The sequence below is a fragment of the Pagrus major genome, chromosome 23, assembly GCF_040436345.1.
Source record: "Pagrus major chromosome 23, Pma_NU_1.0".
NCBI lineage: Eukaryota > Metazoa > Chordata > Actinopteri > Spariformes > Sparidae > Pagrus > Pagrus major.
The window spans coordinates 9,113,343-9,139,594 of NC_133237.1; the positions used below are offsets into that span (position 1 = coordinate 9,113,343).

Genomic DNA, 26,252 nt, shown 5'->3' on the forward strand with positions numbered 1-26,252 from the left:
ACATCAGTTTAGAAATGGAGGCAGCTAACAGCCACTGGTTTCCAGTACAACACAGAAGATCCACAGAGCCCCTCCAAGGGGTAACTTCAATATTTCTCAACCTGGAAAATCAAGGAAAATGATTACCTCAAAGTAAAATAGACTAAAATTATTTCAAGTTGTTAAAATATTTTAGCTTGTACAGCTTAAATTGAATAGTTCACTTTACTTGGTTTTTCCGAAGTAAACGGTTTACTGACTTTTTTAAAAGTAAAGTCATCTATTAAACTTTACAGGGTACAGAGATCGATTATTTCTGTCACGGAACAAGATCCTTCGTTGTATGACCAGAAACAGCTGTCATCGCTCTCGCCAAAGCCACCAGACTCCATCTGCAGAAACAGTCATTTTACCGCCGTTATAAACATTTCATTCTCCACTGCGAAAATCATCTCCAGGTTGAAAAATACCAAAGTTACCTATTAATAACTGACAATAGCATTTAGATTAAAGTCTACTTTCATGCCTTGCTTTGCAATGTTATTTCATATACAGAATATATTTGCACACTAATGCAAATAAAGCACACTGAAACATAAAAAATATAGTTTGTTAAGAGTCCCACATTCAAGAACGATGTATTGTACATTACATATGTATCAGTTAATAATGACTCAGCAGTCCAAGTCAGTATATCTGAAACTCTGTTTTCACATGTATATCTCTTACACCACTCTCATGGAGACAGATCCCTGCTACATAAATTGGTATGATGTATTTTTTACAATTTTTGATCACACGACTATGTGCTGTGTGAAAGGGTTTGCTTGTTAGACCATCTAGCACAGAATTACAACTCGTGTTTTGCCGTTATTTCAGCTTTTTGGCCGGCAACCTTGCTGTTTTGGTTTACTCTCACCGCTCATGTTAACCTTGTTTTCAGCAGCAGCGCTGTATACTAGCTGTCCAGGAGCAAAACAGCTTGAAAAGGTTAGTGATTAGCTGTTAAGAGTAGTGAAGCATTTAGCAGCTATCATGACAGATATTTCCCTTTAGAGCTGGTGGAGACCAAAAACTGAGCTAGAAAAAAAATGTATGTTGGACCTTCACTTAATAGGTAGCCAGAAAGATGACTCAAAACAAACTGTAACATGTTCACTGGAAAAGCTTACAGTAATAAGGGGATGATATGTCAGTTAGTAAGTCAGTGAAGGGTTAAAATATTAAAGGAGACTTATTATGCTTTTTCGTTTTTTTCCTTTTCTTCAGTATGTCATACAGGCTGCTCCTCAAACACATCGTCAGTAGGCCCGCCTTTAATTCTGTGATTTTGTGACATCACACTAAATCACAGTCACAAATTTGCATAATGTATGCTTAGTGGCTACTTTGGCACATAATGATTGATTTAGCACAGCTGCTCTGTTGTTAGCAGTGCTTGCTCAGGCATATTGAGCGGACCAATCAGAGGAGACTATTTAGGAGGGGGGTCTTAAAGAGACAGGAGCTAAAACGGAGCATTTCAGACAGAGGGGGAACACAGTGCTGCAGCACTGGACAGGATGAGAAAACTGATGTGTTTTATGAGCACCAAAGCATGTAAACCTATTCTAGTAGTAACCAAAACCTGAAAATTAGCATTATACGTCTCCTTTAAAAACATACAATTTGTAAAAATGCTATTTTTTTGTTAGTCAAAACTGAACAATACATTTATTCTCCGGAGATGCTCGCATCCACAGTCAGATTAGACTTAACAATCAGTCAGATTGCTTTTAAATTGTGTTTAAATATAGAACAGTCTTGTTGTCTTGTTGTCTTGTTGTCAGAATGTTGTCTTGGGGGCGGCAATAGATCAGTCCGTAGGGACTTGGCTTGGGGACTCAAAGGTGGCCGGTTCAAGTCCCACTCGGACCAAAAAAGAGTATGATGTGGACTTGTAATGGAGAATACTAGTTCACATCCTGGGCATTGCCGAGGTGCCCTTGAGCAAGGCACCGACCCCTAACACTGCTCGTTGGGCGCCGTTGCAGATGGCTGCCCATTCACTCGTTCTCCTCTATACACTGTGTGTGTGTGTGTGGGTGTGCATGCATGTATAACGTGAGTGATAAAAAGAATTTCCCCTTGTGGGATTAAAACAGTATAATAAAAAAAAAAAAAAAAAAATAGAAATGAGGCATTATCTAATTTGCATGACTTTCCATAACAGACATCTGAACATTGGAAGAAGCCAGGATCAAATTTCTTGTTTCATTGTGTTGACATATCAGAGTCAAAGCTTTTCACTGAGGGAATTTTGGATGTCTCTCTTTATCAATTAATAAATCAGAAAATGCTGCCAACATCCATGAAAAATACATTTTTGCCATGTTTGAGGAATAAAATGTTCAGGCTATGAATGACACATGAACAAACAACTCTGTGAAAACCAGATACTAGATAAGAAGTGCTACTGAAGTGGAGATTTCTGGCTCAGAGAGTGAGAAAATCTCATTTTGAGAAAACCTTTATAGATATGTATCGTAAAACTCCACAGGTCTACATTTATGGACAAAATGGTGAATCACCATGAAACCTCCCCACTAGTATCTGAACCAAACACCTCAATGTTTTGCATCATGTATTTGTTTTTTTTAAAACAATGACACCTGTAGCGTCTCCACATACACCTAATATGATAGAAAGGGATTCTTCCAGATGCATTTTAAGTAGTTTTCAGATGGATTTATTGCTGAATGTTGTCTGCAGCTCTTTGAGCGTCAGATAGCCTGTTTTACAGGGCTCCACAGGCATGGAGGTAGACCTACACATGGCACTGGCCAAAGGCCACGCCGCATAGCTACCACTGGCAGCTGCCACAGGTGTATCTACCTGCTGACTACCAGAGGATTCCTGAATCAGACTGGGAGCATTAGGAGGGGGTGGAGTGGAGGCAGGGGGACACATATGGGGAGGAAGATGTAGAGGGAGGATGAGGAGAGGAGAGGTCTGGTGAACATCTGAAACCTCCTCCTCTTCTACACCCTCAACCATAAAACCTCCCTTGTCCTCTTCATCTTCCTTCCCAATGCCAAAGCCAGAGTCAGGGCTCTGCGGCTCCCTCTTCAAGCTCTCATAGGTCGGACAGGAGGTGATGGAGGGACACAGGGAGAGGTGGAGGGGGTGGCTGTTGTGCTGATTGTGGAAATCCTCCTTATAGGTGAAGTAGGCAGGATTTGGGTCAGTTCGAGCTGAGCCACCGGAGGAGCTGGACAGGAAGTAGCCCCTGTTAGAGAAGTTGGACAAGGAGGAGGAGTTGTCAGCGACGCCGCTGGTGTCTGAGCCGGCCGAGGGGTAGCACTTGAAGTGGAGCAGGGCGCAGGTGGAGCTGGAGGAGGGGGAGGTGGAGGGGGCCACGTCAGAGCCTTCACAGAACTCAACCGGGGAGATGTGGTCGCAAGGCTGGGCTGTGAAGAATGAGTCAGGAGCTGACAGAGGATTCAGCCATTTCTGGTGAAAAAGGAAGAGAGATTAAGAGTAGAAAAGATACCTGAAAAATGACGTGGGTGTTCTTAAATTCGTAGTAAGTGCGAGTGAATGTCAGAAAGTGCTACGTATATGAGTGTAAGTTTGAAATACAAGCAACAGACAAACCACACTGAGAGGCCTCTGATCTTTTGTGGTTTTAAAACTTATTTTTTTCTAATCTGGGACACTCAGCGGTTGCTCTGTTCTTTTTACTGGTAATTACTGATGGCGGGCGAGTGACATCCCCTTCCTTCTTATTAACCTGAACTAGAGCTGCAAACAGAAAATAGGCAAGGAGGTCATGCAACAGCTAAATGAGACAGCAAAGACTCTACCTCCTATTGTATTCAACCTTCCTGCCTGTTAGACTGGGGAGGCTTGCAGGGGAGTTATGCCCATGAGCAGTATTTAATTTTCACCATGTTGTGGCACTCACTCACTCTCAAAAAAGTTTTTTTTTTTAAATGGTCAAAATTGAAGCAGCAGACAGCCAAAACATCTGGATCCTACACTTCCCATAATGCAACAATTAACATGCTCTCCCTCCCCCTTTCCTGCCTGGTAAACGCCCTCATCTTTTAAACTAGATACCTGCTGTTTGCAACACAGGCTTCCTGTTATAAATTATTCTACAAGCACCAGCCAAGATAACCCTAATAACATCATGAACAAAGCCCCAGGAGACAATAAACAGCTGTTGAGTAGCACTCCTCAAGAACAGAAACTGACCTTTAGGTGTAAAATATGTGATTCGGTGTGATCGATGAGGATATTTACTCCCCTCTTAATAAATCAGCAGTGTAGAAATAATTTGGGTTCTTGGAAAAAAAGATGAGTCAACAGACAGACTTGTTGCTAACTTGTTGTTGTGACAACGGCAACATCAGCTGCTCTGAGTGCAACCAAAATATGCGTGCTGGCTAATATTCAACTGTGGTGTTCTGTCGGGAGACGCGCTGAGTTAGACAAACAATGAGCAAGAAAAAGTATGAATAATACATATAACTTGATACGATTGAAAGTAGCTGCATGTAATCTGATAAATTGCCTTCAGTGATGTCACTCAGTGGCTAAGTTGCATTGTGGGTAACGTAGGCACCAGGTTTTGAAAAGGAAGAAGAATGTGTAGAATAAAAAAGTTGATGCTTCTGGTTCTGCTGTATCACTTTTGACCATTTGTTGTTAAACTGTCCATAATGAGTCCAACAGTGTTACACAAGTGCAAGACCAGTATAGTTGCTTTGGAGACTACAAAGCCCACAAAACATTACGTAACTTAAAGTAAGATTTTAATGCAGAATTTGAAATGTAATGGAGTGTTTTTTAGAGTGGTACTGCGATAGTTTCTCCACCACTCAAACTTTTGTATAGGGTTACTGGGCCTACAGTATGCAGGATGAAGACTTGACACAGCAGAATGAGAATAAAACTGGTCCCAGTATTGAACCCTGGGGTACTCCAGCTGGGACAAGTTAGAAAAAAACAAACAAAAACATGTCGACCAACCAGGTTTGCCAAGCCAAAGTCACAGCCAATTGACTGTATTGTCATGAATGCCTTAATGTCCCTGTAATGCAAACACTAGTTTAGCCCCTCTGACTTTTTACCCAGAATCCTTTTCTTAAGTCAGAGAAAAAAGTCAGTATTCAGAATTTAAGGTCAAAATGCTGCTGGATTAAAGTAAGAATTTGGAGCAAAAGTTGTGAAAAAAAAGTCAGAACCCCCCCAAAATTTACAGTGGCCCTGATCCTCTTCTAAAGAAAAGGTTTTGCGTCATTTAAAAAACAAAACAACAACAAAAAAAAAACACTGATCGGGCAGTTTTGCTGTTAGAAATGCAATCAGACTTCACAGTGAGTGACAAAGGAAACATAAGTACTTCTAATTCTGAGTTAATAGTTACCAGAAGTAACTGAATACTGATTTAACATTAATATTTATCCATCTGATAATAATAATCATAATAGAGCAACAGCATGAATAAAAAAGGCAAGCCTACGTCAATGTTATGTTACTTCCGTGTATTAATAGTTTTTGGTGGTAACACCTGCAGTTTCTGACGCACATGTGCTTAAATGTTCTATGTGGAACGATGTTGTGGTAAAAAGGATTCATATGTGGTGAAAAGATTTATTTTTACCTTTAGATTTCCCCCGTGGACAGAGTGGAGAGTGTGGAAGTATTTTGAAGGGTTTGGTACTGGCTTCTTTTTGTGGAGCCTGAAATGGCAAAAGGGAACCATCAGATTAGACATAATGCAAACATGCAAACACACACATGTACACAAAAAACAGCTTTATACTCACCCTTTGTTCACGCAACTCCTGTAAATGATCAGCATTACAATAAGGAAGAGAACGAAGATGAATATCCCTCCCCACATTATCAGTCGTGTCTCATCCAGAAGCCACCCTGAAACACAGAGCTGATGTTACACTGTGTAAAATACATCTACAAGTACAGTCAATATTTTCCCTCGTTAAAATGAGAACTGTTATCATGCTGATATCAAAAAGCCTGTGAGCTGTTTTTGTTATCGCTCAAACAGCCTGGAAATGCAAAGTGTTGTCACCTTTGTCCTGTGGTGCTTCCCCCTTGTTTCTTACAACCCAGGACGTTGTTGGACTCCAGTTGCTCCAGTGGCTGTTAGTCCACTTGATGGGGTAGACTCTCACCCTGACATGGCAGTGCCCATTTAGTTGCAGAGAAGGTATTTTTAGCGTTGATTTTTGCCTGAACAGAAGTTGGGCCTCCTGATGACAGATGAAAATTTGGCAGGAAGTCAAAATTAGGGTGTATCTCCAAAGTATATATAAACATGACACATCAAGGACGAACTTTAGTGGAAGGGAAAACGATATATGTAAAACTATGAGAAGCCTCCCGCGACGAAAATATACAACAGACCGTACTTTGGATGGCACTATCGGTCAGTCCACTACTTTGGTCCAGACTGAAATATCTCAACAACTATTGAATGGATTGCCAAGAAATGTATATCCTGACATTCATGGGTTCCAAGATGATAAAGCCCTCTGACCTTAGCGATCCCCTGAGGTCTCATCTGGTGCCACCATGAGGTTCACATTCGTAGTTTTGAATGACATGTCTCAATAATTATTAGAAGGATTGCCCTTAAATTTAGTCAGCACATTCATGAGTTGTAACACCTATTTTTTGGCAATGTGAAAACTATTGCTTCAATCTGAAATTGAAGTCACATTAAATGATCAACCTACTGAGAATTATCACCTAAATCTGCTACTCCACTCCATATTGGTAATTTCAGCTCACTGAGTAGCTGTCCAGCCAGCAACTACAATGTTTTCTGCCCGGCAGCTGGCTGTTTTCAGCTATAAAAAACATAAAAACCAACTGTACACTACCTGCTCAACACCAAACAGCAGACAGACTCAGTTAACGTTTGAATATAGTGGAGAAGTTAGCAGCTAGAGGCCAAAATATTTTCTTGCGAGTTGGTAGAGACCAAAAACGGAGCTTAAAGAGAGAGAATATTGGACTTATGTTCGCCATTATGGCCCAAAATAAGACTGAATGGCGATGGTACTGCGTAACAGCTGGATGTGTAAGTGTGGCAACTGTTTGTTACAAGTTTGCAGGCTTAGGGGGGTAACAGAATAAAAGTAAAGGGAATAAGTGATCAGGTTACAAAAAAAAGGTAACTGTATTCCAGTAAAGTTACAGAAAAAAAGATGTAATTAGATTACAGATTTACAGATTACATTCAGTAACAAAGCATGCTTACACTCTGAACAAAGGACGTAAGATAGTGAACTTGGAAACATTATACATAATAAACATAAGCATGTTAGCATTGTCATTGTGAGCATGTTAGCTTGTATGTGTAAAATATCAGTTATATTTTCCAAAAATGTCCATTCATGCATGTATCCAAAGGCACTCACCTGCCATGTTTGTCCATTCTGTCTGATCTGAACTTCGAACTTAACTTCCTCTTTGATGAAGAACGAGACAGGACTGCCTGCACTCCATGATATCCAGGTGTCACTGGCATTGCTGTACACAGTGGGAGCACCTGGAGGATTCATTTTGACTGTATACACACACACACACACACACACACACACACACACACACACACACACACACACACACACACACACATTTGTCATAATGTGTTTCGGATGGCCTCCTGAACATGTTATTCTCGGGTAGAGCAGAATTCTGTCTGAACTTTTTTAACATTCTCTTGACACAACTGTGAAATGATGTCAAATGTTCTTTCATAACAGATTTGTAAATAACTTTTCAAGCAAAAGTTGACTGAGGAAGTAAAATCCACTCACTGTGATTGCATAGTTCATAGTTTGTGATGTTCTCCACCAACGTGCCATCACACTCCATTTTGATGTAGGGCAGGCCTTTGAAACAGTTGAGCATCTGGTGGGACATTAACATTATCACTTAAACAGTGACGACAGACATTGTACGGGTAGAGCAACAAGAAGACGTGGCATTTAGCTTTGGATTGAGACTGTTGATTATTGTTGTGTTCATTTTTTATTTGAAGGGGCAATATGTAAGAATTTTAGTTGAAAGCATTTACTAAAACTGTCAGCATAATGTGAAGAAATGTAAGTTTTTTGATATTATGACGTCCATGTATTGGGATGAAGAGATAACTAATGAAGTTAGCAGCGCCTCCAACATCCTTAAACACCAACACTGTCCCGGTACCCCGATCTCAGATCTCAGTCCCCAGTCCGGACTAATAGATGAACGGCTAATCAAGCTTACTAGCTAACGTCAGCTGCAGTTAGCGGGTGATATGCTGCTGCTTGTTCGTTTTGAGTATACATTCGAAAGCCAGACAATTCTTACATATTGCACCTATAAGTATAACACGTTTTGCATTTTTTCTTTGCTGAGATGAGATGTTTACATCTTCTTTTTCATGATATTGTCGGTGACTTACTTGATTCTCAAAGACAAAACTGCAGTCTGGAGGAGAGTTTCCGTGTTGTTCCAGCTTGCAAGTTCGACTGAGAAAAAAAAGTACAAAAATGATCATTAAGTTCTGCAGATTTGACCAACTGACGAGGCTGCTGTTCATCATGGTTTCACCTCCAAAGCCAAAAAAAAAACAAAGGACAAGGGAGCAAAGATTTCCAATCCATAATATTTTAGCAAGCAGAAATGAGTATAGTATCTATAAAACCTTACATCATTTCGGTGGGAATTTTCTTGTTGCCTATATAAAGCTTAGTTTTCCTCGCACCAGTGATCGAACAGTTCGCACCAGGAGCCACCGGAGCTCCGTTCCACGTACAGCTGACGGTGCTGACGACGTCATTTACACAGGAGAGTCCTTGAGTGACAGAGACAAAACAACAGAGAAGAAGAGAGAGATGATGGTGCCTGTATTTATCAGTGGACTTGTCCTTCAGCGAACCAGTTATCTCTTGACGTACTGGAGTTGCAATTGCAACCCTTGTGAAAAAATGTAAACTCAGAATTTTGATATTTATAATATTAATGAGGTAATAATACAAACTCAGAAATATTTATTGTTTCCCATAACTGAATAAACAAGCTGTTCTCAGAGGACAATAAGGTCCCAGAACACTGTTTGAAGGTAGAAAGGTGGCAGGGTCCGCCACATATAAACAAAGTAAAACAGTATGAAACTGAGTTGTCCTTCAAGGTCAGTTTGTCTATTCAGTTTATTCAGTCACGAATTAGTTTGTTTACGCATAAAAAAATCAGTCAATGAAGATGTTTCTCTTCTGATCAAAATCTCTTCCCCAAAACTACATAGTGCACCTTTAAAATGTTATCATTCATAAATATTTGTTATGACTTGCAAAAAACAGACTTCACTTTAAAAAAAACCCAGCAAACTCACTAATTATTGTTTTCTATCCTTTGCGCCTAAAGGTCAGTCACTGTTTTTATTATCAACATACTCAAATATACCTTGTGAGCCTTTGTGAGAGTGGGCTTCATCCACTGAAAACAGGACCAACAGGACGCACAAGGACCACAGGATCTCCATGGCCACGGCAATATGACTGTGAACAGAGAGGATCAATACATACTGTGCAGTAGAACAAGACTCTGAATCAGTCGTGTCAAAATCATGAGCATATTCAGCAGAAAAAAAAAGGTGTATTCATGTATAACCCAGAAGTAAGTGGAGAACATGTGTTAAAAACCTAATCATTTCCCCCTCACAGACAAAGTGCTGGTTATGACCACATAGTTACCCAAACAAGTTTCTACCTCTGTATGAAAATGTTTCTGAAACCTGGACGTTGAAACTGCGTCAGCCAATCATCATGAGCACGGTGCTGTATGCTTTTGAGAGTAAGAAATCAATTCGGATCCACACTGAGCGAAACACTCATCCTGAGAGAAGGCGGCAACGATCAGAGCTACATGTGAAACTTGACTGAAAACACTGACACCTGTGCTGCTGCTGCACCACAGAGAACATATGAAGTGTGCTGCTAAAAACTAATTATTATTAAGCATCGAGGATTAGTGTGGATGACTTCTGCTAAAAAACAGTCTGAAAAAAAACCTCTCTATATATATAAATCTAAATATCAAGGATCAGATTTTGATCTTCTGACTCGTATATCTGCCAGATGAAGTCACACTATTTGTGATCAGTTTGAGTCATCCGGTGTTGGCGGTTTTTCCATCAAAACCCGGTTTGTGTAGGACTATGATGAAAAGAGCAGATGTGGCACGGCACTTGATATGCATATCATGACACGATGTTCAAGGGAAACAAAACCGCCTGTTCTGAATAATAACAGCAAGTAAGGACACCTACATAATATCCTCTTATTTGTTGAAAAACAGCCACAAGAGCGAGAAAGACACTGTAAAAGTTGTCTCTCGGCTAAATCAGGTGCATTTAGATTTTTAAAGAATGTTGATTAAAGGGGCACTATGTAGTTTAGGAGAGGACATTTTAATATTTACAATGTTAATGAGGTAACAATACATTATTTTTTCCATAAGTGAATGAACAAGCTGCTCTCAGAGGAAAATAAGGTCCCCAGAACACTGTTTAAAGCTAGAAAGGTGGTGGGGTCTGCCACATATAAATAAAATGAAACAGTATGAAACTGTGTTGTCCTTTAAAGTCAGTTTGTTTACTGAGTTTATTCAGTCATGAAAACAGAGAGAGTTTGTTTATTTAGTTTGTTTAGGCAGAAAAAAATGAAGATTCTCTTTCTTGAATTTCTTCCCCAAAACTACAAAGTCCTCCTTTAATGTACATTGTCCCTTTCAAATAAAATAAAATAAAATAAAACAAAACAAAACAAAATAAAATAAAATAAAATAAAATAAAATAAAATAAAATAAAATAAAATAAAATAAAATAAAATAAAATAAAATAAATAATGCCATGTACTTATTTTTTAAAGAAGTGATACCGTACCTCCTGACGTTGGTCAGTAAGTGTCCCGGGGGGTCCCTGAGAGGAAACTCATCGTCGTCCTCTCTTCTGGACTGACGAGTTCAGAAGATTTCCTTTTCTTCTTTCTCTTTCTCTCTCTCTCTCTCTCTCTGATGCAATCTCTCTCTCTCTGTGTCTCTCTCTCTGTCGTTCTGTCACTCATCCCTCTGTCTCCTCACTCTTGCCCCTCTCTCGTCTTCTTTAAAGTGCCCAGTGACATTTTCCACTTGCAACCACAGCCTGTGTCTGAGGCTTACAGGAAGCCTCATGGTGCAGTGTGTGTGATAGAGAGAGAGAGAGAGAGAGAGAGGGGACGGGCCGCGGTGGGGAGGAGGAAGAGGTGAGGGTTGTTGTAGAGCAGAGCACCTCCTCCTCCTCCTCCTCCTCCTCCTCCTCCTCCTCCTCCCCCTCCTCCTCCTACTACCTGGACCTCATCATAGCTTTTTTAAAGATAATTGCACTGAAAACAAGAAATACAAAAAGGCACACCGCATCCGGTTTCAATCACAACGTAAAGTGGGTGGTATGAAGAAAGAAACCTGCACGTCGTCCTATGAAGTGGTTTGTGTCAATGAAACTCAGCTTAAAATGACGATTCGGAGGATAAAGAGGCTAAAGCATCCAGATTTAGAACCATGGGGGTTATTTAAGATGCAAACATACACACACACGCAGGTCTTACAGCGTCAAAACCGCTGCAGTTACAGCCGCAACCACTGCAGACACATATAGACTGTGTACTACTCCAGTGTGCTTCTATACAGTGAGTGAGGAAAGGAGGTTGAATGTTAACGCAGCAGCTTTCTTTTCTACTTAAAGGTCACCGTACAGCTTTTCTGTAAGCCACAGGCCTCACGAGGTCTCCTCTGATTGGTAGTCGGCCTGTCCACTAGTGTTATCTCGCATCGTCTCAAATGTAAGACACCAGGCCATGAGAAGAGACTTATGCAAGGGGATTTCTAAAAAAGAAAGAAAAATAAATTCCTTGCGTGTGCTCCTGTGGCTTATTCAGCGACAGTAGAAGAGCAGTGTGCGACTCGCCAAGTGGCAGACGAAGGATATTTGATGGACAGGGGCGATAAAGCCCATTAGAAGGAACGCAGGTTTAAGGCACTTCCACGTAGGCTTCGCTTTACAGACCAGGTCCAAACAAAAGATCAATAACTCAGTGGAGCTTTTGTAAAATCCAATAAAACCCCGATCATTTTTGTATTGTACTTTATCACCAACAACGTGATGAAAGGAAAAGAGAGAGCAGACATACATTCAAACCCAATCACACTCAAGCTTGCTTGTCAAATGTCAGAATGTGAGTGCGGTAAACACAATAGTTAAGATCAGTGTTCATCTCAGTCCTAAAGTTCAATGAAGGGCTATTGTGTAACACTCATCCACGCTGTGCACAGACCTACAGACCGCGAAGCATCCACGCACACGACGGCAGCTGTTGCAACACATTATTTTTGAACTCAGCAGGTTTGGGTGCTTGATTGGGTTCAGGCCCGCAGTAGGCCAGAGGGTGATCTGATGTGCTCCCCCCCCCACTAGTTCCTGCAGTTATATAGGTGTCAGCATCAGCGAGCAGAGGTTAGACGAGAGACGAGGGCATGTGGAAGGCTGAAGTGTTCAGAGGAGGTGCAGGAGGTAGAAGAGCACGCAGCTCTCGCCGAAAGGTCAAAGTCCGCCGTGCCTGAGGCGGGAAGCTGGTGAGCAGACCATGGTGATGTTTGTGCTCGGAAGGCAACAAGAAAAACAGTCTCCATCAACAGACCACAGAGGCAGGGAGGGGGTTTCTCAGTGGGGAGGAGGTGAGAACAGTAACAAGGGAGGACACACTCATGCTGCAAAACCTGTGGCTCTATATAAAAAAACACATGATGCAAGTGATTGGCAGAGGTGTCACACTCACTGATAAACAAACAGCTGAAGGAGAGCTATGACAAATAACTGACACTACAGCTTCGTTCTAATTAACACCGTTTATTGACTCATCTAATGCAGAAGTCAGACACTGAAATATGTACAATTCCTGTAAGCAGGGGCCAGAGTTGACTAAGCTCAATATCCTGTGGTGTGAAGGGCGGCATACGAACCTTCTACCATATGATTCACATACATTACTTTAACACACTTCACTCAAGACCCAGTGTGTGTCCTCAGCCATGAAGCAGCTCTGTGAGGCTGTTCCTGTGGTTGCACAGCAGTGTTTTGATCTAAATGCAAATGTCATCAGGGTAACAACAGTCAGTGTGAATGCTAAGGTGCTGATGTTTATCAGGTTTGTTTACCACGCTGACCATTTTACTTTTGGCTTGATGGCGTGCTAACAGTTGGTAGGTAAACATTAGGCAGGCGGCTAAAAATGCATACATTATATGTGTAAACTGTCATATTTTTTCATGTACCTTACACAGAGGTGGAATGTAATTATGTACATTTACTCATGTATTGTGCTTAAGTGCAGTACAGTCTTAAGGTACGTGTACTTTTTACTCCACTACATTCATCTGACAGCTTTAGTTACTAGTTACTTTAAAAATTCCAATTATCAAAACTAAATACAACCAACTTATAAATGATGATGTATTATTATACAAAGTCTCTTGGCAAAACAGGAAGTAGCTACATTTAGCTCCACCAGAGCAACAAACAGGAGGATCTCTGTGCATTAAGGAGCAGACAGGACCGCCTCTTGATTGGATAAAGTGGGCAGGGATACCAGAACATTTCTTTTCACATGGGTTACTGATCATACAATCTGTAACAGTGGTTACTGTTGGACTATAGAGCTATGTGATACTTATTTTAATAAAAATATGCAACTTGCAGCAGCTTTAAAGGGACCATATGTGGAAAAGTCTTGTTGTAAAGTCAACAGAAGATAAATAAATAGCAGTTGTGACATTATGACGCCCCATTATTATGTTGCAGATATATCTACTGAAGTTAGCATGCTAGCCAGCTAGCCCCCTTCCTTTCTAGTCTAAAGCTCCCATGCTGGCCGTGTAAATATTTCCCTTGGCCCCCGAGCTCCCATTCCAAACCTCTAGCTGCACGGCTATCTGAGCTAACTAGCTAACGGCAGCTACAATTAGCAGCATATAGCAGTTACTGTGATGATATGCTGCCCTGTATTTGTTTTGAATTTGACTGGTGTCTTTCAAGTACATTTTGATTTGATTCCTGAGGTGAAATATAGACTTAAGGACTTTTACCTGTTAGAGAGTATTTCTACGTTGTGTTTTTGCTACTTTTACTTCAGTACAAGATCTGAGTAAATCTTCCACCAGTGGCCTCACATAAACATCCTCACATCCAATGGAGCTAAAACATGTGAAGGCCAACAATATGATTGGATTCTGTATAAGAGTGAGAATATTATAGTTTTAAAGGTCTAGTTGGCTCCATGTGGCACCTCCATGTTTCTATACCAGCCCAGAACAGGCAAACCAAACTTGCTTGGGCGTTTTTTTCTTCAACTTTTTTTGTGGTTTCCGTAGCAGTAGGAAAGTTCAGTTCAGTTCAGTTGGCCGCCATGATGCCACTAAATCCCACACATTGGACCTTTAAGAAGTGCAGGATGAACGTTTTCAGCTGCACACTTCCACAAAGAAATGCAGCAACATAGATGAGCGCTGACCGAACACCTCGGCTGGTGTTTATTTGGACCGTTTACTGTGCATTGTTAAATCATTGTGTGCATTTTAAACAGTTGATGCAATGTCCTTTAAGTGTGCGGAAACTCTTTATATATAGGTGTGACTTGGTAGGAGAAGCAACAGGTAGTGACAAAAAGCTAGTTTCAGTGGTTTCTATTGAAACCACCTACATTCTGCTGCCTTTACACATCACACAGAGACACAAATAACCCCTTCAGCTGCTGGTAACATTCAGCGGTTAACGTCCTTTAGTTTAAGATTGAGTAACGACTTCAGTGTTTTACGTGCAGTAACAATCTTGAGGTACTTTGAGTCTTTCATTTTGTATTTTATGTGCCTTTTATTAGACTACATTAAAGAAGAAGAAAAGGCTTATTTATGAACATCACGTTATCATTTTTTCCGTCTCACATTGTAAAGTGTAAACATATAAATGCACACACCGTGTTGTTGCTAGCATGCCTCAACACCTAACTGATTAAACTGGTTTAGCTCAAACCGACAGGATATCGCAGATATCTTTTATCTGACCAATAATCTTCTCAGTGGTATTTCATCTGTAACCTTCATCTTAGGTGTTTGTTTTAAAGCAGCAAGCTTACAACATGTATGGTTGTCAATCACATTTTATTTTTGCATTTCCAAAGTAACCCAAAGGTGTGAATCACAAGGGCGGTGTGTGTGTGTGTGTGCGTGTTGTGTTGTGGTGTCAAGGTGAGAAGCAGGACATCATTTCGCGTTGCCCCTTTTTTCCATTTCTGTCAGCAACTTGTTCAGTTTCTGGTTCATGATGTTTCTTTCTGTCCACTGGACTGCAGACAGGCCACAGAAAGGGTTGATGTGAAAAATATCAAAAATACAAATGATGACAGTCAGACCAATATGAGAGAGGACAGAGGAACAGGACATACCCATTTCATCTGTCTTGTGGCCGTACCAGCGCTGGGGGTCGGCAGGCCAGGCAGTCAGAGGGTGGCTGATGTAGGAGTCCCTGGTGAGGGACCTCCATGGTGAAGGGGCCCCTGTAGAGACAGAGGGTTCAGTGGGCTGAACTCATGTGGGAGAAAAGTGTGACAAATGAAATAAAATGTAATAAGACTAAGAAGCCACAGCCATGCTGGTGACTCTGTGGGTCTGCACAGCAAACTGTGTTAGCATGCGAACATGCTGATGTCAGCAGGTATAACATTTACCATGCTCACCATCTTAGTTTGACATGTGAGCCTGTTAACATTGACTTAATTAATTAGCTCTGAACACAAAGTTTGCCGAGGCTGATGGGGATGTGATGATCTTTTAAGTATTTATTACTAAACCAAAGAATTTTCAAGGTTCAGTTGTGTGCACACTTGCCAAAGAGACATCATTTTTGTCATGGTCAGCCTTGGTTAGGATGCAACATGTAATGTTTTTAGTCGAAAACATAAGAAAACTAAAAAAAAAACTTAAAATAACAACCGAATTTGAAGAAATAAAAGTTTTGACGCTACCTACATCACCTCCCGGCCCAATATTCCTCGGCTAGTGGCGTAAATACCAACATTTCCCTGGATCTCCCAGTCTGGACCGATAGATGTACAGCCAATCGAGCTTACTAGCTAGCGGCAGCTATAGTTAGCAGTTACTCTGGTTATATGTCGCTGCTTGTTTGTCTTGAGCACAAACTCAAATAGCTAGACAATTCTGACATATTGCACCTTTAATTCCTGTAGTTCAGAAGCTGGAAATTTTGACCTCAGGCTTGGACTTGAATGCAACATATGTTCCCACAAATGTGCTCTCCTAGGGTTCTTTGTTCCCAGAGACCTACTGTACTGTATGTTCCTCAGCTCTAGGGTTAGGGTTATTTGAACTGAGGGACCTAAACGTGTGTTAACATTGTATTGGGGAACTTAGGACCCTGGGAACAGAGGACCTTGGGAACGTTTTTTTTGTTTTGTTCTTTTATTCAACTTTATTTCACAATTGTCTGCCATTTATTGTGTTCTTTGTTATAATACCACACACAAATGTCAACTGGCTAAAACAATATAAAACATAACTTCCACAATTTTTCATTATTTATATTATGTACATGCACTCAGATATTCAAAGGCAAAAAAATCTCAGGCCTTCGCGGACTCTCAAGTGCACTCTCTATCCGTCTTCCTTGCTGGTTGAGAGGCCATTCCAATGAGGATCCTTCAGCTTCTGCTCCGCTTGACTTAACAGCGTTTTCATTTTTTTACAGGTTTGTATTCGTTTTGTAAGCCACGTGAGATAAAATGACTTAAAGTGATGGTATGATATTCTAACGGATCGAGAGCCAAAACAAACACGCAGCAACAGGTTTTGTTACTTTTACTGTGGAGCCTTTTATCTCGTACTAAACATTTTTTCTGGGCGGCAGATGACGTGCTGGTGTTGAATGTGCATGAAGCTCACTTTTCACTTCCAGCTGGATTCATAAAAAGAGTCTTAACAGTAAACCCGTGTCTACACTGCAAGTGTCACACTAGCATGACGACCGTGTTTGTGTGACACTGGCGCGACTGAAGATGCAGTGTGCAGTTTTCCTTTGACGTGCGTCTTCCTGATCTATTTATCCGTGAACACTGAAACATGACCTAAGGGACCTAAACGTGTGTTTTGTATTGGGAGATCTTAGGACCCTGGGATGATAGCACCCTAGGAACAGAGGACCTTGGGAACGTATGACGCAGGGAACATAGATACACTTCCAGTCAGGGTGTCACACAGCGGTGTGTGTAGCAGTGCACATGGCTGAATTATTCAGCAGGATAAGACAGATTGTGTTTCAACTACGCAGGATTCCCTTGATTTACTATCAGTGTTGTCCATGTGGCCACTGCCTGTAAAACAATGTTTGTCATGTTAGCTTAAAAAGTACGGAAGCCCTAAAGGGCCATGCATTCATACATTTTATTTCCTCCGTTTTCCTGTGATAACGAGTTAATTTCATTTGTTTTCTCGAGATCTTGAGTTATTATCTCGAAATAACAACTGCCGTTTTCCCGAGATAACGGGATAATTTTCTCGAGATCTCGAGATAACGAAACTTTGTTTTCCCGAGATAACAATAGAATTAATTTGAGATCTTGAGAAAACAAAACGATAGTGTAGTATATTAAATCATTGCAGGAAACATCATTCAGTGTAGCAATGTCAGAGGAGCAGGAGCATATCGATCACCGCGTCACATATCTTTTCAATCAAGGCCTGACACAGGCTGAAATAGCATTATGCCTTGATATTACAGATAATATACACATTAGTGTGCGCAATCTAAAAAGACGGTTAGCAAGGCTTCAGCTATATCGGCTGCACAATCTAAGTGAGCCTGATGTCGTCGTTCACTACATAGCTGACCAGTTACGAGGTCCCGGGCGTCTCCATAATCTCAGGCCTATCATATCACAGTCATTATCTCGAGATCTCAAATTAATTATATCGTTATCTCGGGATAACAAAGTTTCGTTATCTTGAGAAAATTATCCCGTTATCTCGGGAAAACGGCAGTTGTTATTTCGAGATAATAACTCGAGATCTCGAGAAAACAAATGAAATTAACTCGTTATCACAGGAAAACGGAGGAAATAAAATGTATGAATGCATGGCCCTTTAGGGCTTCCGTAAAAAACAATGATAGCAGTGTATTGAATTATAACTGGTTTTCAATATCACAGAAGCTATAGTCTGGACATTTCTTCCTAAACAAGTATAAACCTGCACACTCCTTCTTCCTGCTCATGATCTTATAACTACTACAAGAAATAAAATAAAGTTTAAATTTACCAGTGTGCATTAAGACTGGACTTTGATGTACAAACCTGGAAATATGTTTGTGCGAAGACAGTGGCCCAAGCTGTTGTACGACAAGGCTGATTCAGGATCAACATAGTGTGGCAGCGACAGGGGCAGCACCTGAGGGCTTTCTACTGCCCTCACCTAAAGAACACAATGTTCAGAGGAAATCATAACCAGCAGCAGAAACACATTGTTAACACGCAGCAGCAGAAAAACCAAAAAAAAAAAAAAAGGAACAGAGAAAAAATGTAGCTTTGTTACCTGCGTCTTTGCTGGTTGCGTGTCTTTTTGTCCAATTGAGGTCATACTGAGATAATAACCCGCAGGAGAGTTGCGCCAAAACAAAAGGTGTTACATTTCCTAAGAATGTGATGCAAGACACCCGAGAGCATTACATCAGGTCTCACCTCTGGACAAGAAGAAAGAGGAAGGACAAAAACTGGCATGATAGAAGATAAAAAAAAAAAAAGAAAAGCTGTGAAGGGCGCACATACACTGATTTCTTATTTTATTCAGTGCCGTACTTGTATCCCTCGAATGACCACAGCAAACGCAGGAATGAAGCAAATATTTGGGAAAAGAATGTTTTTTAGATCAGTTTTCAAATCTCCTTAAAGTCACATACAAAAAAAGGCTTCTTCTGATACTCTACAGTGAAAACTGAAATGCAGAGGGTTTGTAAATGGTCACCTTCACACTGCACTTTTAAAGCTGCTCTGACAGATATTTCACATTAACAACGTATCAAATGACAGTTTGCCACATAAGTGATCTGCCCATGAGGCAGAAACACAGAAATGAACCTGTCAGACCTGTGAACAACTTAAAGGACAGAGACTTTATTCAGGTATTGTCAAATATTACAAATATATAGATTAAAAAACATAAGCTCCCCACTTAGTGAGTAACTCTGGCCTGTTTCTACATAATTCATCTGTCAGACATCTTGTTTTTGTGGCTGATGGCTAAAGGAGAACCTGCTCCACACGTGTGTGTTATCAGGAGGGGCAATACAACATTCACTGCATGCTGACGTATTTCTTATATCATTCATTGCAGATTTGAAATGCTAAAAGTAATTTTTCAGTTTTTAATGGATCCCCAAAACTCTAAATAGTTAGGTGCCACCCCCACCCCCACTGGAAATTCACAGAAAAACAGCCCTATTTTTGTTCTTTTATTCAACTTTATTTCACAATTTTCTGCCATTTATTGTGTTCTTTGTTATAATACCACACACAAATGTCAACTGGCTAAAACAATATAAAACATAACTTCCACAATTTTTCATTATTTATATTATGTACATGCACTCAGATATTCAAAGGCAAAAAAATCTCAGGCCTTCGCGGACTCTCAAGTGCACTCTCTATCCGTCTTCCTTGCTGGTTGAGAGGCCATTCCAATGAGGATCCTTCAGCTTCTGCTCCGCTTGACTTAACAGCGTTTTCATTTTTTTACAGGTTTGTATTCGTTTTGTAAGCATCGTGAGATAAAATGACTTAAAGTGATGGTATGATAATCTAACGGATCGAGAGCCAAAACAAACACGCAGCAACAGGTTTTGTTACTTTTACTGTGGAACCTTTTATCTCGTACTAAACATTTTTTCTGGGCGGCAGATGACGTGCTGGTGTTGAATGTGCATGAAGCTCACTTTTCACTTCCAGCTGGATTCAAAAAAGGGTCTTAACAGTAAACCCGTGTCTACACTGCAAGTGTCACACTAGCATGACGACCGTGTTCGTGTGACACTGAAGAAGCAGTTTTCCTTTGACGTGATTCTTCCTGATCTATTTATTCATGAACGCTGAAACATGTGATTGACACTTATAATTGCTACTGATTATTATTTTCATAATTGTCATTTAGATACTTAAGCAAATATATATATTAATAATAGTAAAATTAACTTGGTTTGTATACCACTTTTCAAAACCAAAGTGCTTTACACATTAAAAGGTGCAATATGCAAGAATTTTAGTTGAAAACTTTCAAAAACCAACAGCATTAACAACAGAATGAGAAGTCACAGTTTTGACATTGTGAGGTCCATGTTTTGTATTGCCCCTACTGATGTTAGCATGCTAACAAGCTAGCCTCAGCCAGTACCGGTCCAAAGCTCCTGTGCTTGCTGTGTAAACAACACTTCTGCAGTGCTTCAAGCTCTCAAACCACACCGCTAGCTACAATGGCTAACTAAGCGAACTTACGACAGCTATAGTTAGCAGCAGTTAGCGGTTACTCAAGTGATGTGCTGCCCTCTATTTGTTTAGAGAATGATTTCGACAGGTGGAGAATTCATACATATTGCACCGTTAAGATAAGGGTTATAAAATACAGACTTAAGAAAAAAAGCGGCATCATAAACAATAAAGTCAGAGTCTGACACAATTGCGGTGTAGACACGGGGTTAAGGTTGTCGCCGCTCCACTGCAATACAGGATGGTTTAAACGTGGAGGAAACAAAGCACTAATCTGACTGATGTGTCCCATTTTCCACTCTTCCTTTCTTTGAGGTGGACAGAGGATCAGTTCCTACCTACATAACCGCCACAGTATACTTAGAATACCAGGATTGTCTTTTACCTGAATTTGTTGTGTTGATCGTATATTTTAACGCTTTCTGGAAACTCAGACGTGACGGATATGTGATAGGAACCAAACAAACAAGGGATCAGGAGCACAGCGGGGGGATGGACTTCCATTGTACGTCTGACTGCTTTGTCCCACTTCATGCCAATATTAATGAAGCACTATCTACAATACTGAATCAAACTCTTCCTCTGCCACCACCAGCTGAACATTACACAGAGAGTGTTTCTGACATGAAATCTTATTTCTACAGCTCTGTTGATACATAAGCATGACCTACTGTTTTAATGGAGACATGAGCGAGCTGAGCAGCACTCATGACAAAACTGGAGATATGGATTATACAAGAGTTACAGATAGCAAAGGTCGCGTTGACATCAGACTTTAAGGATCATCAGCTATGCATTAAAAATGCATAAATATTTCTTGAAGACAGGTACAAATTTGATCTTATTGAACTTTCCTTGCTTATAAAAGAAAGAAAGAAAGAAAGAAAGAAAGAAAGAAAGACAAAAGAAAAACAGGGTCACTTGTCATCTGTGTAGTAGTATACTGTAATAATACTCAAAACTGGATTCTTATTGGAGTGGTCCTTCAGGCGCTGCCTGCCTCCTGTGTGTAACCTTCATCAGTTCAGGCTGCTCAGGTGGGATAGAGGCCAGCTCTCCTCTCTATGTGGGGGCAAACTTCTTGGCCTGTGCCCTTACCCGCTTCTCATAGTCCATCCTGTTCTGACTAAAACACACAGAGATAAAGAGATTCAGACCTTTAACCAAACTAATGTCAGTCAGATATTATTCAGCGGCTCCATGTGGGAGACAGAACAGGAAACGTTTCTTTTTTATCTATGATGTTATGACTTGCCTTTTGTCTGTGACATCACTTTTATCAGAAGAGAAGTGCTGCCCTGACAAGTCGTGAACTTTGAAAATTATAACTTGAAGCCAATTTTAAGAAATATCTAAGAAAAGCTTACAAAGCGAACTAAATAAAAACAATTCATCCACGCTTCAGTTGTGGATCACTGGGTGGATAAAGTCGTCAAAGCAGACTAACTTACCAGTAAATTGTGTAAGCCTCTGCTTGTGCTGGGTCTTGAATGTTGGGCTCATTCAGCAGCTCCTGGATACCCAACAGGATCTGAAAACACAGTCGACAGTCCTCTAGTCACACTACAGTAAGTGGGGTATTCCACAGGATCCACACAATACAAAAATGCTGCATTCAGTGACTGCATTGTACAATTAGAAGTCAGAATTAGCCCAGTATAGCATAGAGAATAATGGTAAAAAAGAATAAAAACGCCAAAAAGTAAACCAACTACATCCACTGTTGATAGGAGAGAGTTTGTGGAGTGTTCGGACCTGTTTGATGGTGATGGCAGGCCTCCAGTCTTTGTCCTCCTCCAGGATCGACAGACACACGGTGCCCGATGGGTAGACATTCGGGTGGAATATTGGTGGCTCAAACTTGCCTAAGTGGAAATAATAGAAAACACAGTCTGACTTTTAAAGCATGAAGCAAAATTGAAAATTTAAATAACATAGTGCAGTATAATCATTGTAGAAAACCGTCATTACCTGACAGTTTTCCCTGCCTATGTCTAAAACACAAGAGGATCTGTGAAAGTGTTTGCATATTGTAATTGTTTTGTGACAAATGAGTGCAATTTCTAGCTCATCAAGGTTTTTAATTAGTGAATGGAATAGTAGCGCTGTAACATGATGCTCTACTGTAGCAGCATTTCACTTTATCAGACAGCATATAAAATACAAAGTTGTCAAATTGTAGCACCATTGCAACAGGAAATTCTGGCATAGGCTCTTGACTGAAGTCTAGCTCTTTGTGTAACATCTAAAAACTATTTTTTCAAAGTCCCCCCCCCCATTCATGAAAATCTAAATGCAGTCACAAAAAATTATACAGTAACAGATAATGTCATATTTTGCTCTAGATTCATTGTTTACACCTGGTGGTGTGCTGAGTGAGCCTTGTATACTGACTCTGCCAAAGCTCTCATTTCCTTTGTTTTGAACAGACAGCTGTATGGAAATGTCTGCCCTTCAACAAAGAAACTATGTCACAAGTGTGGAGTGGTGCTCACATTTGGGTGGTGAGGAGGGGTAGTCATCTTTGAACAGCATTCTGAGTTTGTAGAGTCCTCCCTCCCACAAGGTCTGATGATGACGACATGAAGAGATATTAAACAACTGCAAAGGACTTAAAAATAATGATACAAGAATGACGGTACAAACAGTGGCATATATAATTGTGCAGCCGTAGATAAAATAAATGTGGACACATTATTACACTGAAATAAGACTTCTGTCTTTCTGTTTGATGACCAAAGCTAATATTATATACTGCAATATTGCAAAGAAGGAAAAAAAAGAAGATAACAAAAAAATTTATTAATTAAGTCATTATCTATAGCTTGTCTCTCATAATTCAAGTCTCTGGAAGCACTGAGATCCCAAATTGATTTGTAAGGACAACATTTAAATTTTTGACAAACCGCTGAGCTTCACTTCGGACGCTTTTAGCTAGAAGAAAGATTTGGGCTTTTAACGGGGAAATAACGTCTTTTCAAATCAATTCTGAATCTTGAGGCTTCCGGAGACTTGAGTTGCACCGGCCAAGCTGATTAGAGTCATTTAATGTTTATTTTTGTTTTGTTTTCATCCAGTCCTCATCTACTTCAGTTGTTTAGGTGAATGCTGCAACACTGTTTTACCGTGAAGCTCCAGAAACTTTTGTCAACTACAAAACGTCACCCAAATTTCCACACGCATGGGTGTGAGTAGATAGTGACTGAATTTTTTAATTTTGGGTGAACTTATCCTTTAATATTTTTGAAAGGGCCTGTTGCTGGTCACACTGCAGCCATGACATTGACATGCAGCTGCAGCTGACTCTCTGCCAGATGATAACTTACTCCTTTCTTCCCTGGAATGGCACACTCCCAGTTCATCAGATTCATGGTCCCATCAGGATTCTTAGTGGGCACAGCAACAAAACCCTGTGTGGTTTACAAGAGACACAAAACATCACTGGGCAACCTCAGCCTGCTAAGCAGTTTGTGTCAGTAGCACTCATAATGATATGGAAATAAACCTCAGAGGCATGGGGGAAACGCTGATATGATTATGGATAGCCATGCTGCTGCTTACAAATGGATGGTCTTTTCTCCAGGCTTTGCGCTCCTGGGACAGTCTGCTAAGAGCGATGCCAGACATTACTGCTCATCAACGCCTCCCTGTGGAAAAACAACCTAAAACACATTAATTATTCAAATCAAGCTGTCCACAGACTGATAAATTAACACAGTCCCAATGTTTCTTTCGAAAGATGCGGTTCAAGCTAGAGGTATCACACCGACACTGATTTGTTATTTGATATGCGACCGGTAGCATTTAGCCTACAACCTCAATTTTACCACTACACCCCCCCCTTAAAAACAACAACATTTAACAATCACACTAACAACGACACGTGGAAGTATTTTTTACTGAACTTACCTCTTATTTTATTTGGCTAAAAATCGGAATTACGTGGGTTGGAAGACTAACGTTAGCTTGATTGCTGTGCTAACGCTAACGTTGACGGCGGCCGAAAAACACACCCTTCGACGTTCAAAACCAAAACTACAGGGCCAGTTAGGGCGTCAATAACCACACCAAACCAAACTTTGATATTATCAACATTCCCCAGACACTCTAATCCAGATATATTAGTGTTGTTTTTGGACAATTTACCACAGTTATGTAGAACAATGTGACTCGTAATACCGTTTCGGCAGCTAGCCTATTGCAAGAAAGAAAGGACCCCAATTTGTTTATTTCGTGAGGACCTTCAGGCAGTGTGCGGGACAGCTCAGTGCCCCACACGTCAGAGACGGGCGGCCATCTTTGTTGTGGCATTCATACTGGGTAGTTCGTGCCTTCGGATGATTCAATCATTTTGAGTCCCCACAACGAATCACCTTTCTCTTCCTTTTTCTTTTTGCTATTTGTTTATTTAATTTTTTTTCACATTAACCTGTCTGGTATTTTTTAATATATACGTATTATACATTAAATAACTGCATTAGTGTATTATTTAATGCCATTAAAGGCCGATGCCACTCTTTAACTTTATATTTTAAGATAAGACAAGATAATCCTTTATTGATCTTCCAGAGAAAAGTCAATGTCACGTTCAGTGTGTAAATTATGAAATACACAGGTTGTTTTTTTAAAACAGTTTTGACTTTATTTTTGACAAATGAAAGAAAAAATCAACATGTTTATTTTTAATACTTTCACAAAGATATAATGCTGAGTAATAATGGCTACAGTGGTGCGACCTATAACTGTATGTAATACAGACTTTAGAAAAATACAGAGCAAAAAATATTATCTGTCCAAATAAATTCTGCAGCAGTACCTTTGCAAAACACAATGCTCGCATGTTGAATCTGCAGGCTATCTAAGATCAGTATCACCTCCACTATTAAGTCATTTTACATTGCTAAGTTTAATCTGTTCATTAATGTAAATTATGGGTTGATTAAAACTTTACAAAACTGTGTGAAAAGTTTATATCATAACATTAAAGTTAAGGCTATGTAAAATTTACGTGTGCGTGAGTTGGTGGCTAATTAGACACTGATAAAGCTTCTGTCAGTCACAGAGTGGGAGATTTGATTTACTTTACCCACTATGTTCTCCTGCAGATACAAGAGGCAAAGTCCTCAGCTCGGGAAGAATTGTTCAAAATGAATTGTTCGTCCTCTTTTGCCCATTGGTAATGCTCTTTTGTTCTGGTCTCAATAGTTTTCTTTTTACCTCAATGGAACATAGCAACAGCTGACATCATGAGCAGTGGTTAGGTAACTCATTACTCTCCATATTTAACAGCCAAGATGACAAATCCAAATTGCTTGCGACAGAAGATGAACATGCTGTTAGAAGAAGTGCACAGCTCTCATTGAAATCTTCAAAGGCACTTTTAAAATGGGACTCTTGCTCAGCAATTATTAGATTATTTTTTTTACATTAATACACATTTCCAGACCCATACTAAATACTGATTACACATACTACATACTGGACATTTTACAGCATACACTTTGTTTTGAAAATCGGGCATCTTGCCAGACACCTAGAATCAAGCACAGGAACCGGACTGAACTGGTTTTGATTTCCTCTGCGTCAGCATCCCCAATTTTTTTTCTTTTTTTCTTTTTTTTTCATGTGTTGTGTCTC

General features: G+C 40.2%; 2 protein-coding genes and 1 long non-coding RNA gene across 4 annotated transcripts; all 3 read right to left on the reverse strand.

Annotated features, from left to right (window-relative positions):
• Window positions 1-1,246: 1,246 nt before the first annotated feature.
• On the reverse strand, window positions 1,247-11,193 carry il2rb (interleukin 2 receptor, beta). Its single transcript, XM_073493677.1, has 10 exons — window positions 10,928-11,193; window positions 9,448-9,542; window positions 8,695-8,839; window positions 8,447-8,513; window positions 7,818-7,911; window positions 7,416-7,564; window positions 6,062-6,242; window positions 5,796-5,901; window positions 5,630-5,708; window positions 1,247-3,471 (listed from the first exon to the last, which is right to left on the reverse strand). Exons 2-10 carry the CDS (start codon window positions 9,524-9,526, stop codon window positions 2,698-2,700), a joined length of 1,674 nt encoding a protein of 557 aa, XP_073349778.1. The 5' UTR covers window positions 9,527-9,542; window positions 10,928-11,193; the 3' UTR covers window positions 1,247-2,697.
• A 4,165-nt stretch (window positions 11,194-15,358) lies between these two features.
• LOC141019051 (uncharacterized) lies at window positions 15,359-18,642 on the reverse strand. The gene is made up of 3 exons (XR_012180764.1): window positions 18,435-18,642; window positions 15,516-15,626; window positions 15,359-15,416 (listed from the first exon to the last, which is right to left on the reverse strand). It is a non-coding gene; the product is annotated as an uncharacterized lncRNA (long non-coding RNA).
• Window positions 18,643-19,575: 933 nt separating this feature from the next.
• On the reverse strand, window positions 19,576-24,833 carry LOC141020098 (SUMO-conjugating enzyme UBC9-like). 2 transcript variants are annotated; one of them, XM_073495155.1, is made up of 7 exons: window positions 24,525-24,833; window positions 24,177-24,262; window positions 23,942-24,025; window positions 23,111-23,183; window positions 22,371-22,480; window positions 22,067-22,146; window positions 19,576-21,741 (listed from the first exon to the last, which is right to left on the reverse strand). In XM_073495155.1, exons 2-7 carry the CDS (start codon window positions 24,240-24,242, stop codon window positions 21,678-21,680), a joined length of 477 nt encoding a protein of 158 aa, XP_073351256.1. In that variant the 5' UTR covers window positions 24,243-24,262; window positions 24,525-24,833; the 3' UTR covers window positions 19,576-21,677. The 2 variants fall into 2 exon arrangements, with proteins under 2 accessions (XP_073351256.1, XP_073351255.1); XM_073495154.1 differs by having other exon boundaries at window positions 24,177-24,277; window positions 24,525-24,832.
• Between the last annotated feature and the right edge of the window lie 1,419 nt (window positions 24,834-26,252).

Excerpts from the sequence above, each read along its gene's own strand:
- il2rb (XM_073493677.1), bottom strand. The coding sequence starts at position 9,526 with ATGGAGATCCTGTGGTCCTTGTGCGTCCTGTTGGTCCTGTTTTCAGTG. Across the intron at positions 8,514-8,694 it reads AAAATTCCCACCGAAATGAT|TCGAACTTGCAAGCTGGAAC; the intron begins GTAAGGTTTTAT and ends TTTTTTTCTCAG. Across the intron at positions 5,709-5,795 it reads AGGAGTTGCGTGAACAAAGG|GCTCCACAAAAAGAAGCCAG; the intron begins GTGAGTATAAAG and ends TTGCCATTTCAG.
- LOC141020098 (XM_073495155.1), bottom strand. The coding sequence starts at position 24,242 with ATGTCTGGCATCGCTCTTAGCAGACTGTCCCAGGAGCGCAAAGCCTGG. Across the intron at positions 23,184-23,941 it reads CCATTCCAGGGAAGAAAGGA|ACCTTGTGGGAGGGAGGACT; the intron begins GTAAGTTATCAT and ends CGTCATCATCAG. Across the intron at positions 22,481-23,110 it reads CCCCTCCTCACCACCCAAAT|GCAAGTTTGAGCCACCAATA; the intron begins GTGAGCACCACT and ends ATTTCCACTTAG.